This window comes from Rana temporaria, chromosome 2 (assembly GCF_905171775.1).
Source record: "Rana temporaria chromosome 2, aRanTem1.1, whole genome shotgun sequence".
Taxonomy (NCBI): Eukaryota; Metazoa; Chordata; class Amphibia; order Anura; family Ranidae; genus Rana; species Rana temporaria.
Window position 1 is genome coordinate 529,569,543 of NC_053490.1, and position 16,306 is coordinate 529,585,848.

Sequence of the window (16,306 nt, forward strand, 5' to 3'; positions counted from 1 at the left end):
ATTCTCTTGCTATCTCCTCTGCAACTCCCATCCATCCTCTCTCTCCCATTCATCTCATCATCAGGAGCCTGTGTGTGCGGCTCCACGCTTGCATGTCCCCACTTCTCCCTTTTATTCAGGCTGGCGGAGAGGAGCTGCAGCACAGCGGGAGGGAGTACAATCCAGCGCTGAGATCCACACAACTGCACAGCCATTGACACCATAGTACAGCGCACACTGACAGCGCACAGCACACATTGAGACCAGTCTGTTCACAGTGCTCAGGCTAAACTTACATAGAGCACAAGGAGAAAAAAACGGCACAAACTAGAAGGCTGCCGCTCTCATGTCAGGGCAACTTTCAGTGAGCGCTGCACCGGAGTGGTAATTTTGGCAATTCTCCACCTCACTCATTACTTTCTGCTCTCCAGCTACATTGGTCGGGGCCCGGGGGAGGGGGGCAGGCTCAGAGAGGTCATACTGTTAGGTCCCATGTCTTAATGAGAATTGTAAGGAGAGCACCTGTGTACTGCTCTGCCTGTGCGCGGCTCACCAGACTACTTTTCCCGAGCATGCACCTTTCCTCTTCAGCCGCCAATCTCATCGGGACTCTAAGTGTAGGCACAGATTGGAGGGAGATTGGTCATGCAGCCCTGTCATCACTCGCCCCCAGCTTAAATCCACTCGCCAAATGCTAGTAGGCGAGTGGAAATTTTGAGGGCTGTATATATTTGTCTCATGTATTTATTTATATATATATCCCATCTCTTCACACATAGAATCTGCTAAAAAATGCAAACGGGGTTTCTATCTCTTTAATGATGCAGTAATAATGTAAATCAAGAATTTAATAAGCACAGCAGACAGGCTAATATTTTGGAAAACAGATGTGATGGACCTCATATATAATTCCATATATGTATATATATTTGTCTAATTTATTGAGGATAATTTTTGTTATAAAAAAATATATATATATATATATATATATATATATATATATATATATATATAAAATTATATATGAGGTCCAAAATATTAGGCCGTCTGCTGTGCTTATTAAATTCCTAATTTACATTATTACTGCACCATTAAAGAGATATAAACCCCTTTTGCATTATTTTGCAGATTCTATGTGTATATATATATATATATATATATATATATGCACTTACTTCAAGTTAAGTGCTTTTTTCTAGCTGTTACGCCCCACCTAGATAATTTTGGAATGCGCAAGATCCCTATTTGTACCCCTATACCATGCTTTCTGTGTTTTTTGTTTTGCAGAATAGCAATACCCAATAATGACCACAAGATGGCACCCAATGACCATTTATTTTAAGTCCCAGATACAGTAAAACCTTGGTTTGCGAACATAATTCGTTCCGGAAACTTGCTTGTAATCCAAAGCACTTGTATATCAAAGCTTTTTTTTTTTTTTTTTTTTTACAGGGTATAAAAGAGAAGAGAGGCACCTCTAAGTGTAACAATAAGGTGCTAAATGTTGTACCTTCAATTAAATGTAACCATATTGCTACACTTAGAGGCTCCTCTCTTCTCTGTTATACTCAGTTGTGACATGACGCTACTCTTATATCAAGACATCGCTTGTATATCAAGGGAAAATTTATTAAAACATTTTGCTTGTCTTGCAAAACGCTCTCAAACCAAGTTACTCTCAAACCAAGGTTTTACTGTTCCTTCCTGGCTTAGGAGCTTTGACAATAAAGTTTATTTAAAGCAAATGTCAAGGCAAAAAAAAATAAAAATAACAACATATTTAGTATGTCTCTGTAATACATGCACATCCTGTTATTTTATCACTCTAAACACACTGCAAATACAAAAAAAAAATGTGTTGATGTGGAAGAAATATATTCTGCCACTACCTTACTCTTTCAAATGACATCACAGTGTTAACCATAGCTCCCAACTGTCCCTGATTTCGAGGGACTGTCCCTGATTTGGAGCAATGCCCCTCTGTCCCTCATTTTCCTAATTTGTCCCTCATTTTGGTCTGATCTTTATAGTTGTATATAAAATGCACTTTTTATCTTTCAAAAAGTGTTTCCCAGTGCTAAACCTTTCATCCGATTTCTAAATTGCTACATTTGTAAATGTTAAACGCCAATATAAAGAAATAGTAGCGGTAAAAAAAAAAGCCCTTGTGGATTTAATTAACCTATTTTTTGGTTGATTCTCCTTTAAGTGGGTGTGGCAGGAGGCGTGTCCTATGCCTACATATGTTTGCTAGTAGGCATAGCTCCCAACTGTCCCTGATTTAGAGGGACTGTCCCTGATTTGGAGCAATGTCCCTCTTTCCTCCTCATTTTGGTCTGATCTATATAAATGTATATAAAATGCACTTTTTATTTATCAAAAAATGTTTCCCAGTGCTAAACCTTTCATCCGATTTCTAAATTGCTGCGTTTGTAAATTCCAAAAGCCAATATAAAGGAATAGTAGCGGTAAAAAATAGAACTTGTGGGTTTAAAGCGGTGTTTCACCTTGCAGAACAACTTTTTAGTATAAAATTCGGCATAGTAGCGCGAGCTACAGTATGCCTGTCTTAATTTTTTTATCCCCGTACTCACTGTGTAATCGTACATAGAAGATTCTGACTGCCCGCGGGGAATGGGCGTTCCTTTCAAGAGGGAGGGTGATTGACGGCCGGCTCTGGCACGTCACGCTCCCCGAAGACAGCCGGAGTAGGTCTCGGCTCTTCACGGCGCCTGCGCACAGACTATGCGCAGGCGCCGTGAAGAGCCAAGCCTATTTCGGCTATTTCCGGAGAAGCGTGACGCGCCAGAGCCGGCAGTCAATCACCTTCCGTCTGGATTGGAACGCCCATTCCCCGTGGGCAGTCGGAATCTTCTATGTACGATATAACAGTGAGTACGGGGATAACAAATTTAAGACAGGCATACTGTAGCTCGCGCTACTATGCCGAATTTTATGCTAGAAGAAAAAAAAAAAATTTTGTTATAGGGTGAACCCCCGCTTTAACCAATCTTATTTTTTTTTGTACATTTCTCCTTTAGGGGGGTGTGGCAAGGGGGTGTGTCCTGTGCCTGCATACTTTTGCTGATAGGTGTCCCTCATTCCCATCTTATAAAGTTGGGAGGTATGGCTAATTGGATCTCTGCATGACACCACATGGATGCCTATTGCCACCAGTATGGGCACCAAGTATAGGTGTGCACAGACTATTGTGTATATATACTGGCGGTGTCAGTAGGGAAGAGATTGGTGTCAGTAGAGCAGTGGACAGTGGCAGTACGGCAGTGGATGGTGTCAGTACTTGTTTGTATCATTGTTTTTTTACAATATTATATATATTTTAATTATTGTATATAATATTGTAAAGAATAATGAATAATTTTTTTAATTTTTTTTTACTGTATTTTTTTTTATTATTATTACATTTTTTACAATATTTTATATATATTTTGTTATGATCCCTGTTAGGGGGCCTTGGTGAAATATCGGGTTTAAAGGGGTTGTAAAAATAAAAAAATAAAATTTTCCCCCTAAATAGCTTCCTTTACCTCAGTGCAGTCCTCCTTCACTTACCTCATCCTTCCATTTTGCTTTTAAATGTCCTTATTTCTTCTGAGAAATCCTCACTTCCTGTTCTTCTGTCTGTAACTCCACACAGTAATGTGAGGCTTTCTCCCTGGTGTGGAGTGTCATGCTCGCCCCCTCCCTTGGACTACTGGAGAGTCAGGACGCTCTCTACATTGCAGATAGAGAAAGGAGCTGTGTGTTAGTGGGCGTCCTGACTCTCCCGTAGTCCAAGAGAGGAGGCGAGCACGACACTCCACACCAGGGAGAAAGCCTTGCATTACTGTGTGGAGTTACAGACAGAAGAACAGGAAGTGAGGATTTCTCAGAAGAGATAAGGACATTTAAAAGCAAAATGGAAGGATGAGGTAAGTGAAGGAGGACTGCACTAAGGTAAAGGAAGATATTCAGGGAAAAACAATGGTACCTTTACAACCCCTTTAAACAGGGGAAATCTGCACCACACAGGGTGATAAGGTTGTGCCCAGGCACACCTGACACACGCCTATGGCACCAAAGCATGGACTGGCTGTCCACATGGGACCTTTGGCAGTCTCATGGGCCTTTGCTGGGCTTGTGTTGATGGGCGAATGCGCCTTGCTTTTTCAGTTCTGCATTTGACATCTGTTTGAAATGCTTCTGCGATCAATCAGAATCCCTTGACAGGCGCTGCAGACATGCGTCAAGTTCCTTCTGCATTCCCATTGACTTGTTCGGGGTGAGAAGCAGTTGATCATGTGAGGGGGGGAAAAAAGTCCATCAACGCGAACCGCCTATCACTTAGGAAATAACCGAATCACCTAACCAATCACCTTCATTCACTAACGTAGATAGATTATTATTCTGTAGACATTTGGGCACCAGATACTAACACAAGGACCTTCCTGATGATGTCATAGTAACGTTTTGACAAATTTCCCTTTTCTAGAGAGAGGCAGCAACGCTCATTTCAAACAGAAAGGTATTGTATGAAGGTGATGATGGAACGTGTGTGAGACGTACTTTGCTGCTTTTATCGTTTTTCTGTTCAGACACAAAATACCAGAAGCCTCGTTATTTGGTGTCTGTTTAAGGCTTTGTCCACCCAAAAGTGATATTTCAGGCCCCGTACACACGACCGAGTTTCTCGGCATAATTCAGCCAGAAACTCGGTCGGAGCTGGATTCTGCCGAGAAACTCGGTCGTGTGTACACTTTTCAGCGAGGAAGCCGACGAGGAACTCGTCGGGCCGAAAAGAGAACATGTTCTCTATTTCCTCGTTGTTCAATGAGGAAAGTCGGCCCGCCGAGATCTCGGCGGCTTCCGCACTGAACTCGACGAGGAACTCGATGTGTTTGGCACGTCGAGTTCCTCGGACGTGTGTACGGGGCCTCAGATACAACAACAGTATCAAGAGTATCAACAAGAGTAACAATCTACTAAGTTACTCTAAGAAGACCAGCCTCTCCGACTCTCTCACACCGCTCCAGCCAGAGGGCTAGTCCAACTTAAAAATGCCGTAGTGAACAAACATGGACACCATTGGCCAACTTTAGCCTACTAAGCCTTTTACTGAAATGTGTTTGTGTTACGTCCCCCATTTCTGTGTCCATGACTGACGAGTTAGGGTTAAGGTTGAGAGTTAGGGGTAGGGGTAGGGTTAAGGTTAGGGGTTAGGGGTAGGGTTAGGTTTAGGGGTTAGGGTTAGAGGGTAGGGTTAGGGTTATGTCGCGTACACACGATCAGTCCATCGGAAGAGAATGGACCGATGGACCGTCACACCTACACACCATCGGTTAAAAACACGATCGTGTCAGAACGCGGTGACGTAAAACACAACGGCGTTCTGAAAAAATGAAGTTCAATGCTTCCAAGCATGCGTCGACTTGATTCTGAGCATGCGTGCATTTTTAACCGATGGTCGTGCCTACTAACGGTCGGTTTTTTCCCATCGGTTAGGAATCCATTGGTTAAATTTAAAACAAGTTGGCTTTTTTTTAACCGATGGTTAAATAACCTATGGGGCCCACACAGAATCGGTTTTGACCGATGAAAACGGTCCAACAGACCATTGTCCTCTGTTTAACCTATCGTGTGTACGAGGCCTTAGGGGTTAGAGTTAGGGGTAGGGTTAGGGGTTGGGGGTAGGGTTAGGTTTAGGGGTTAGGGCTAGAGGGTAGGGGTAGGGTTAGGGGTTGGGGTTAGGGTTAGAGGGTTTGGGGTAGAGGTAGGGGTAGGGGTTGGGGTAGGGGTTGGGGTTAGGTAGTAGGGTAAGGTTTAGGGGTTGGGGTTAGGGTTAAGGTTAGGGGGTTAGGGTTAGGGTTTCCCATTGAAGAATAAGACTAGAACTCAGGAATTGGAACAGGGATCTCCGCCAGAGATCAAAGGTCAGAAGGCGGGTTCCCAGAGGTCAAAATTCACGGGGCGTGGCTGGCCCACCCCCACCAAAGTGTACCGCCTTCTCAAACTAAGTCGGGGAGTAAACAAGTCTGGGAAAGCGATACTTGCACACAGGAAGGGGCTGGGGTCTTTAACCGCTTGCCGCCCGTATACTGTATATCAAGGGTGTCAAACTCAATTTCATGGTGGGCCGCATCAGCATTATGATTGCCCTCAAAAGGGCCGGTTGTATCTGTAAGATTAGATGTCCATTGTATCCCCTCCCCTTACATTAGATGTCAAGAGCCACCCCACCATCAGAAGTTGAGTTCCCCACCCTCCCTTACATCACAGTGCACCCCCCAATTTCCGTATGCTGCCACTGGGAAGAAGCTGGATGCATTGCTTGAAAGCAGAAAGTAAGGGTCTGGAGGAGGACCAGAGGAGGGCTGGAGCTCTCTGGTAGCTGCAGGAGAGGTGTGAGGGCCACATAAAATGGCCTGGAGGGCCGGAGTTGGCTTGCGGGCCTTGTGTTTGACACCTGTGCTGTATATATAGGGTGGCAAAGCAGCTCCCCTGCACAGGATCACGTACCTGTAGTGGCGGGGGTGTGCCATCCCAATCCTTGCCCCATAGTGAGATCTGAAAATGATGGACACTTGTTTAGATGCTTTTTTCCAGACCAGTCACACAAAAGGTAGGAAAGAAAGAATATGAATGACAGAGGCTGCAACCCCGAACAACCGCTCAGAAATGAGAGTTTCCATACTGCATTCCCTATCCAAAAATATTATATATATTGCCATTTGCCAAAAATAAAAAATAAAACTGGAATTTTACATTTTCACCACTAGATGGTGACAGATACACACAGATAGACAATATTGCACAGCAGTGTGTGTGTGTGTGTGTGTGTGTGTGTGTGTGTGTGTTAGATCCTCTCCCTGTTCTTGTCTCTGGTGGAGGTTTTTCATTTCAGAATAACCCAAAAATGGTTCCCACCGCTCATTTCTTCAGTATAAGGGATCCTAGCGAAGGAAGACTTTTTTATTGTCTTTCAGTAACTTTACATGTCTGCATGAATAAATGATTGCTATTTTATAATAATAATAACAACAACAATAATAATGATGATAACGATGATAATAATAATATTAATAATAGCAGTAGTAAAAAAAACTAAAATTATAATGATAGGAATAATAATATTGATAATAATAATATCAGTAGTAGAACCTGTAGTAGTAGGAATAATAATTATAACAACAGTAATAGTAGTAGTAGCAATTAGTCGCAGTAGTGGTAGTATTGCTACTGTTAGTATTATTATTATTATTATTATTATTATTATTATTATTATTAATATTATTATTATTCTCATCATCAATATTATTATTATTTTTATGATTATACTAATAATAAAATAATAATAGTCATAGTAGTAATAATAACAATAATAATAAAACAAATAATAGTCATAGTAGTAATAATAACAATAATAATAAAACAAATAATAGTCATAGTAGTAATAATAATAATAAAGCAAATAAAAGTCATAGTAGTAATAATAACAATAATAATAAAATTAATAATAGCAGTTTTGGTAGTAATAATGATATTAGCAACAATAATAATGATGATGATAATAATAATAATAATAATAATAATAATAATAATAATAATAGCAGCAGCAGTATTAGCAGTAGTATTATTATTGTTATGAATTCAATAATAATAATAATAGCCATAGTAGTAATAATGATAACAACAACAATGATAATACTACTAATACTAATAATAATCATAATAATAATAATAATAAGATTGTTATTATTAGTAGTAGTAGTTTTAACAGTATTATGATGATAATGTTAATTGAAGTAGTAGTGATAGTAGTAGTAATAATAATAATAATAATAACAACGGTATTAGTAAAAGTATCAATAGTAAAAGTAGTAATGATCAGTGATAATAATAATAATAACAATAATAATACTGTTGATGATACTACTAATAAAAATAAGAAGAATAGTCATAGTAGAAGTGATAATATTAATAATAACAATAATACTGTTGATGGTAAGATATTATATTAACCGTAGAAGTAGTAGTAGTAATATTAATAATAATAATAATAATCACAATAATAATACTAACAATGGTATTATTAAAAGTAGTAATGATCAGTAATAGTAGTAGTAGTATTGCTACTATGATACTACCATTATTATTACAATGATAATAATAATAATAATAATAATAATAATAATAGCAGCAGCAGTATTAGTAGTAGTAATAAAAACAATAAATATTATAATAATAATAATAACAAATAATAATAATAATACTATTGATGATATTAATAGCAATGGTAGTAGTAATAATAATAACAACTATAGTAATAATAATATTAATAATAACAATAACATTAGTAATCATAGTAGTATTGCTACTGTTATTATTATTATTGTTATGAATACAATAATAATAATCTAATAATAATAATAGCCATAGTAGTAATAATGATAACAACAACAATAATACTACTACTACTTATAATAGTAATAATAATACGATTTTTTTTATTATTATTAGTAGTAGTCTTATTATTAGTATTAACAGTAGTAGTAGTAGTAATACGAATAATAACAACAGTATTAGTAACAATAGTAAAAGTAGTAATTATTAGTTAAAATTGGAGTAGTAGTAGTATTACTACTACTATTATTACAATGACAACAATAATGATAATAATAATAACAATGATAATAATGATCATGTTAGTAGTAATAGTAATAATAATAACAATGATGATACTAATGATAGTAGTAGTAATAGTAATAATTATAAATATAATAATAATAATAATGACGTTGATGATGATGAGGATGATAATAACAATGATGATGATAGTAGTAGTAGTAATAATGTAATGAATCTCCTGCATTCCTGTTGGAGGGAAGTATGGGCAGAGTGACAAACTCATATGTATCATTTCCTCCCCGCCTCGGATATTGTCTGTCGGGTTCTGTAACCTGGATAATGTAGTGAGTGATAGATTATGAAGTCAATAAGTTGTGGTTGGGTGGGGGGATGGGGGGGATGGGATGGGGGGGGGAAGTAGTCGCATGTTTTATAGCCTTCATATAAATCAGTGTATAATGGAATTTGTTGCTCCAACTCCCCCCCCCCTGCCCCACCCCCACCCTAAATTACACCCATCAATCAGCCTCTTCTGCAATATTGACTTCTGCTCCTTGTCCTCCAGATATGGTCCCCGGGTCCCTTGAAATGAAGGCTTTGACAGCTCAGCCAATAGGAGACGACTCTGACCCCCAACCACAACATTACAACCAGTAGTAATAGATAGGAGTCATCACTGTCCGCCACAAAGCAAATAACATTTATTTATTTCCCCCCCCCAGGCAAGGGGACAACTGATGACTATTTATTTTGTTGTTTCAGTTTGTTCTATGGGGGGGGGGGGCACTTGAATAAATATGGCAGCTGTCTATTATAAAGGCGAAGACTTCTGTCTTATTGATTGTGGAAAAATTATACACCCCCCATTCTGTAATTTCTATTCCAGGTCAGAGACCTCTGGGGGTCAGACCTAGGGTCAGGAGGTCACCCTCATCCTCCCAGGCCCCTTATAATAACTCATTACTACTATATGTGCTGTGCAACCTCTACAGCCACCGCGTCCCATGCCATTCATTAATATAGCACTGACATAGGCTGCGGGGTAGTACAGAGTACATAGAATACTTCCATGTGTCTCTGCCCTCTAAGGATCTTCCCCAGACACGGGGATCAGGCTGGGTGAAGGGGGTTGTTTTATCTCTATAGCAATGATCTCCAAACTGCGGCCCGAGGGCTGGATGCGGCCCTTTGCTCGCCTTTATCCGGCCCTTGGAGCACTATCCTTCCCCCCCCCCCCATCTGGCACCGACAATGGAGCACCATTTCTCCCACTGACACCACTAATGGGGCACTATTCCTCCCTATTATAACAGCAATGGGGCACTATTCCTCCCCCTAATACCAGATGTTTACTCAGGGCCGGTGCAAGGATTTCTGCCTACACAAGCGAAGCTCCATTTTGGCGCCCCCCCCCCCAACGGCCACCCACCTCCCTTGCAAAAATGTTTCTTTCAATAATTACCCCCCTTCACATATCCCCCCACACAGTAATGCCCCCCTTCACATATCCCCCCACACAGTATTGCCCCCCTTCACATATCCCCCCACACAGTATTGCCCCCCCTTCACATATCCCCCCCATCAAATGCCACCACAGAGCCTATCAAATGCAGCCACTGTGCCCCAGCAAACGCCGCCACTGTGCCCCAGCAAACGCCGCCACTGTGCCCCAGCAAACGCCGCCACTGTGCCCCAGCAAACGCTGTCATTTTGCCAATCAAATTCTGCCACTGTGCCCCATCAAATGCTGCCACTGTGCCCAAACGCAGCCACTGTGCCCATCAAATACTGCCACTGTGCCCCATCAAATGCTGCCACTGTGCCCCATCAAATGCCACCACAGTGCCCCATCAAATACCACCACAGAGCCTATCAAACGCAGCCACTGTGCCCAGCAAACGCAGCCACTGTGCCCCAGCAAACGCCGCCACTGTGCCCCAGCAAACGCCGCCACTGTGCCCCATCAAACGCCGCCACTGTGCCCCATCAAATGCTGCCACTGTGCCCAAACGCAGCCACTGTGCCCATCAAATACTGCCACTGTGCCCCATCAAATGCTGCCACTGTGCCCCATCAAATGCCACCACAGTGCCCCATCAAATACCACCACAGAGCCTTTCAAACGCAGCCACTGTGCCCCAGCAAACGCCGCCACTGTGCCCCAGCAAACGCCGCCACTGTGCCCCAGCAAACGCCGCCACTGTGCCCCAGCAAACGCTGTCATTTTGCCAATCAAATTCTGCCACTGTGCCCCATCAAATGCCGCCACAGTGCCCCATCAAATGCCACCACAGTGCCCCATCAAATACCGCCACAGAGCCTATCAAACGCAGCCACTGTGCCCAGCAAACGCCGCCACTGTGCCCCAGCAAACACCGCCACTGTGCCCCAGCAAACGCCGCCACTGTGCCCCAACAAACGCCGCCACTGTGCCCCAGCAAACGCAGCCACGGTGCCCCAGCAAACGCCGCCACTGTGCCCCAGCAAACGCCGCCACTGTGCCCCAGCAAACGCCGCCACTGTGCCCCAGCAAACGCTGCCACTGTAACCCATCATCAAATGCTGCCACTGTGCCCAAACGCAGCCACTGTGCCCATCAAATGCTGCCACTGTGCCCCATCAAATGCCACCACAGTGCCCCATCAAATACCGCCACAGAGCCTATCAAACGCAGCCACTGTGCCCAGCAAACGCCGCCACTGTGCCCCAGCAAACGCCGCCACTGTGCCCCAGCAAATGCTGCCACTGTAACCCATCATCAAATGCTGCCACTGTGCCCAAACGCAGCCACTGTGCCCATCAAATACTGCCACTGTGCCCCATCAAATGCTGCCACTGTGCCCCATCAAATGCTGCCACTGTGCCCAATCAAATGCCGCCACTGTGACCAAACGCAGCCACTGTGCCCATCAAATGCCCCCACTGTGCCCAAAGGCAGCAACAGTGCCCCATCAAATTCTGCCACTGTGCCTATCAACTGCAGCCACTGTGCCCATCAAAAGTTGCCACTGTGCCCATCAAAAGTTGCCACTGACAGGGTACAGACAATGATGATGAGAGCAATAGAGAGATTAGGCACAGTACAGACAGACAGCATGTGTGTAGTAAATGTACTTACCTGCTCCTCGCCTCGGTGACTTGGTTCCCTACTGGCAGCAGGAGAAGCAACATGTGACGTTCTCCCTCTCTCTGAGTGCCCTGCAGTGCAATCTGGGAGTTGTAGTCACTGCAGAGCACAGGCACCAGAGGGCCAAGTGAAGTCTGTGTGCCTGTGCTATGTTGGAGAACTACAACTCCCGCCATGCTCTGGGGCTGCCGTCGCCTTCTTTAGGGGAAAGGCTAGGAGGACGGCGCCGCAGCGGTGGAGCCTGCTATTGGACGCAGGCAGCCTGAGCCGTGCCCACCACCACTATAGATCGTAAAGTCTCGTCCGCCGCCGCGGACCGGACTCTGCGGCTGTGTGCAGCGCGCTTGCCACTTGCGAGTCCCACACAACATACACCGCCTCTGCTCCGGACAATAAAGAAAAAAAAAAAAAAAAAAGGTCATCTTTCCGCCCCATCCCAGGCTGCGGACCTGCCCGCCCCAAGCGGCCGCTTGGTCCGCCTGGTGGTTGCGCCGGCCCTGTGTTTACTCCCACTGATGCCAGAAAAAATTTCACTCCCGCTGGCCAAAGTCCGGCCCTCCAAGAGTCTGAAGGACAATAAACCGGCCCTTTGATTAAAATGTTTGGAGACCCCTGCTTTATAGGAATCCCACACAGACAGGAAGCATATAAATGGGGGTCCTGCTGGGATTTGTAGCCGGGGGCCCCAGATCCACAAAGCCACAGCACTAACCCATTAAAACTGATCTTCAGGCAGATAATAAAATATACAAATGAATACAGTTATGCATTTATTGAAAATAGTATTTAAAATTAAATAGTAATTAAAGCATTCATTTTTTTTAAAAAACAATTAAATATTTTAAAAGTTTTAATATAAATAATATTAATAACAAAAATTATAACATTAATCACAATAATAACACTGTTGATGATACTACTCATAAAAATAATAATGTGAATAGTCATAGTAGTAGTGATAATTATAATAATAATAATAATAATAATAATATCAATAATAATACTGTTGATGATACTACTAATAAAAATAAGAATAGTCATAGTAGTAGTGATGATAATAATAATAATAATAATAATATTAATAATAATAACAATAATAATAATAATACTGTTGATGATACTACTACTACTACTAATAATAAGAATAGTCATAGTGATAATAATATTAATAATAACAATAATACTGTTGATGGTAAGATATTATAATAACCGTAGAAGTAGTAGTAGTAATATAAATAATAATAATAATAATAATAATAATAATCACATTAATAATGCTGTTGATGGTAATACATTAGAAATGCCTTAGAAGTAGTAGTAGCAATAATAATAATAACAACAATAATATTAATGATAATAATCACAATAATAAGGTTGATGCTGTTAATGATAATACATTATAATAGACGTAGTAGCAGTAGTAGTAATATAACAGCAACAACGATGATGATGATGATGATATTATTTGTTGGTGTTGTTATTATTATTAATAATAATAATAATTGTTATTATTATTGTTATTATTATTACTACTACAACTATCTGTTGTTGTTATTATTATTATTTTATTATTATTATTATTATTATTATTATTATTATTATTACTACTGCTGCTATTATCATTAACAGTATTATTATTGTGGTTATTATTGTTGTTATTATTTATTATTATTATTATTATTATTATTATTATTATTAATAATAATCATGTAATTATTATTATTATTATTATTATTATTATTATTATTATTATTATTATTATTAATACTACTACTGCTATTATAATTTATTATTATCAACAGTATTATTATTGTTATTATTATTACTACTACAACTATCTGTTGTTGTTATTATTATTATTTTATTATTATTATTATTATTATTATTATTATTATTATTATTATTACTACTGCTGCTATTATCATCAACAGTATTATTATTGTGGGTATTATTGTTGTTATTATTTATTATTATTATTATTATTATTATTATTATTATTAATAATAATCATGTAATTATTATTATTATTATTATTATTATTATTATTATTATTAATACTACTACTGCTATTATAATTTATTATTATCAACAGTATTATTAATGTGATTATTATTATTATTATTATTACTACTACTGCTGATAGGATGATGATAATGATGATGATGGTATTATTTTTTCCTGTTGTTATTATTATTATTATTATTATGATGATTATTATTACTACTACTACTACTACTGCTATTATCATTTATCATCAACAGCATTGATATTGTGATGATGATGATTATTATTATTATTATTATTATTATTATTATTATTATTATTATTTCTAATACTACTAGAATTTAAAAAGTTACAAAGTAACAAATATTTTCAAAACAAACAAATATAAGGCAGCGGCACTGGGAGAAGAGGCACTAAGACCAATCAGTATCCGGCATTCACATGTGCTGACTAGAAACCAGCTGGTAGGAAGACAGAGCAGAGGGATGAACTCATGACTCTTCTGCTGCTCTTTCACTATCCAATCGCAGGCTCGGGGTGGAGAGATGACCAAGCTGTGTTGCTTCACTGCAGTAGAAAAAAAAGTCAGGTCACCGGTTGGCAGTGCTGTTTAGCAGAGCTGTATAAATTTCAGGACTGGATCGACAGAAATACAAATCATTTGACAGATAGAAACAGCTCCTGCCTTTGTATTTCTTCGCTGTATTTAGCTGGAGTTCAGCTTTTACCACTGTGCTGCCTTGTTGAATTTTAATTGCAAACAGCGCTTGAATTCGGAAAACAATAAATTTTGGCAACATATAGAAGGCGGACGAAGGTGAGGCCTGGTGTCAGTGCTGGGTAGGATGCCCTCTGTCTCCCCATCTACCCGCTCTATAATTGCAGCCCGCTCTATAATTACAGCTGCTGTTATTGGATGGACTGAATTGATCTGGAATTTCGATGAATAGGACTCCGGGGAGACACTGCCGATCAATATAACGGACACTCCTCAGCTCTCTGCATCTTTATGAGCTTTGACATGTAAAGGGCGTTATCTCCCATACCGACAAGACAGAGGAAAAAAATAAAATCCAGACAGCCAGCAGGGGGCGCAAGAGTGAAAAGAGACAGCAGTGTATTGAAAGGGGATGAGGGATTGAGGCGAAATTGATTCTGATTACGTTTTTAATTTTTAACTTCCCATAGATAGATAGTTAAGATAGATAGATAGATAGATAGATAGATAGATAGATACTGTATATAGATATATTTATAAACAATTATTACATTTTGTAATTGTAAGTCTTATAGCTGAGTAGTTAATTTTGAATTCACCATTTTAGTTGACTCCACAAAGTAATCTGGGCCAGATTCACATAGAATTACGTTACGCTGCGGCGGCGTAACGTATCCCATTTACGCTACACCGCCGCAGGTTTACAGCGTAAGTGCTTGATTCACAAAGCACTTACCTGTAAACTTGCGGAGGCGTAGCGTAAATCTGCTCGGCGCAAGCCCGCCTAATTCAAATGGGGCGGGCACCATTTAAATTAGGCGCATTCCCGCGCCGAGCGTACTGCGCATGCTCCGTCTGTAAAATTACCCGACGTGCATTGCGCTAAATGACGTCGCAAGGACGTCATTGGTTTCGACGTTAACGTAAATGGCGTCCAGCGCCATTCACGGACGACTTACGCAAACGACGTGAAATTTAAAATTTCGACGCGGGAACGACGGCCATACTTAACATGGGTTACACCACCTAGAGGGCATGCTTAGTTTTACGCGACTCATCTCTATGGAAACGACGTAAATTTAGATCGACGGGCAAAGCGGACGTTCGTGAATCGGCGTAACTACTCATTTGTATATTCTACGCCGACCGCAATGGAATCGCCACCTAGCGGCCGGCCTAGAATTGCAGCCTAAGATCCGATGGTGTAAAACAGTTACACCTGTCGGATCTTAGGGCTATCTATGCGTAACCTGATTCTATGAATCAGCCGCATAGATACGACAATCGTATCTCAGAGATACGACTGCGTATCTCAGATTAACGACGGCGTATCAGGAGATACGCCATCGTATCTCTTTTGTGAATCTGGCCCTCTATCTTCAGCAAAGGTATAAATGTTCATGAGTATAAAGAAAAACAATACTAAAGTGGAGTTCCACCCATAAATATAACATTACATCAGTAGTTTTAAAAAAATGTCATTAGTCCTTTACGGAAAGTTTATTTTTTATTTTTAGATGCCTTCAAAGTGTTGTTGCTAGGCAGAATAGTTAATCTTCCCTCTTCCTGCACCTAGGTGCTTAAGCTTCCTAACCTACACCGCACAGACTCCTGGGAATGTAGTGGGTGTAACTTTCCAGGAGTCTGTGCACTCCCCAGTCTCAAAGAATCATGTGACTTGGACAGCACAGGTGCTGAAACCTGATCTGACACTGCTTGTGCAGCACTGAGCATGTGCGAGATCTGCAAGGCTGAAATCCAGGAAGTCATACAGTCTGGCTTCATGATGCCCACACTTAAGATGGCCCCAGTCAATTTCTATTTTATAAAGTGTCTAAATGCTGTAACAACCT

General features: G+C 40.5%; 1 protein-coding gene across 4 annotated transcripts in view; it reads left to right on the top strand.

Moving 5' to 3' along the window:
- LOC120928041 (limbic system associated membrane protein) overlaps positions 1 to 16,306 on the top strand; it is an 840,365-nt gene that overhangs the window by 817,368 nt on the left and 6,691 nt on the right. For 2 of the 4 annotated variants that reach the window (XM_040339115.1, XM_040339116.1), the window contains exon 8: positions 4,472 to 4,504. The exons of the other annotated variants lie outside the window; for them this stretch is intronic. In XM_040339115.1, coding sequence (XP_040195049.1) covers positions 4,472 to 4,504 — 33 coding nt within the window. The remainder of the gene's footprint in view (positions 1 to 4,471; positions 4,505 to 16,306) is intronic. 4 annotated transcript variants of the gene reach the window in all.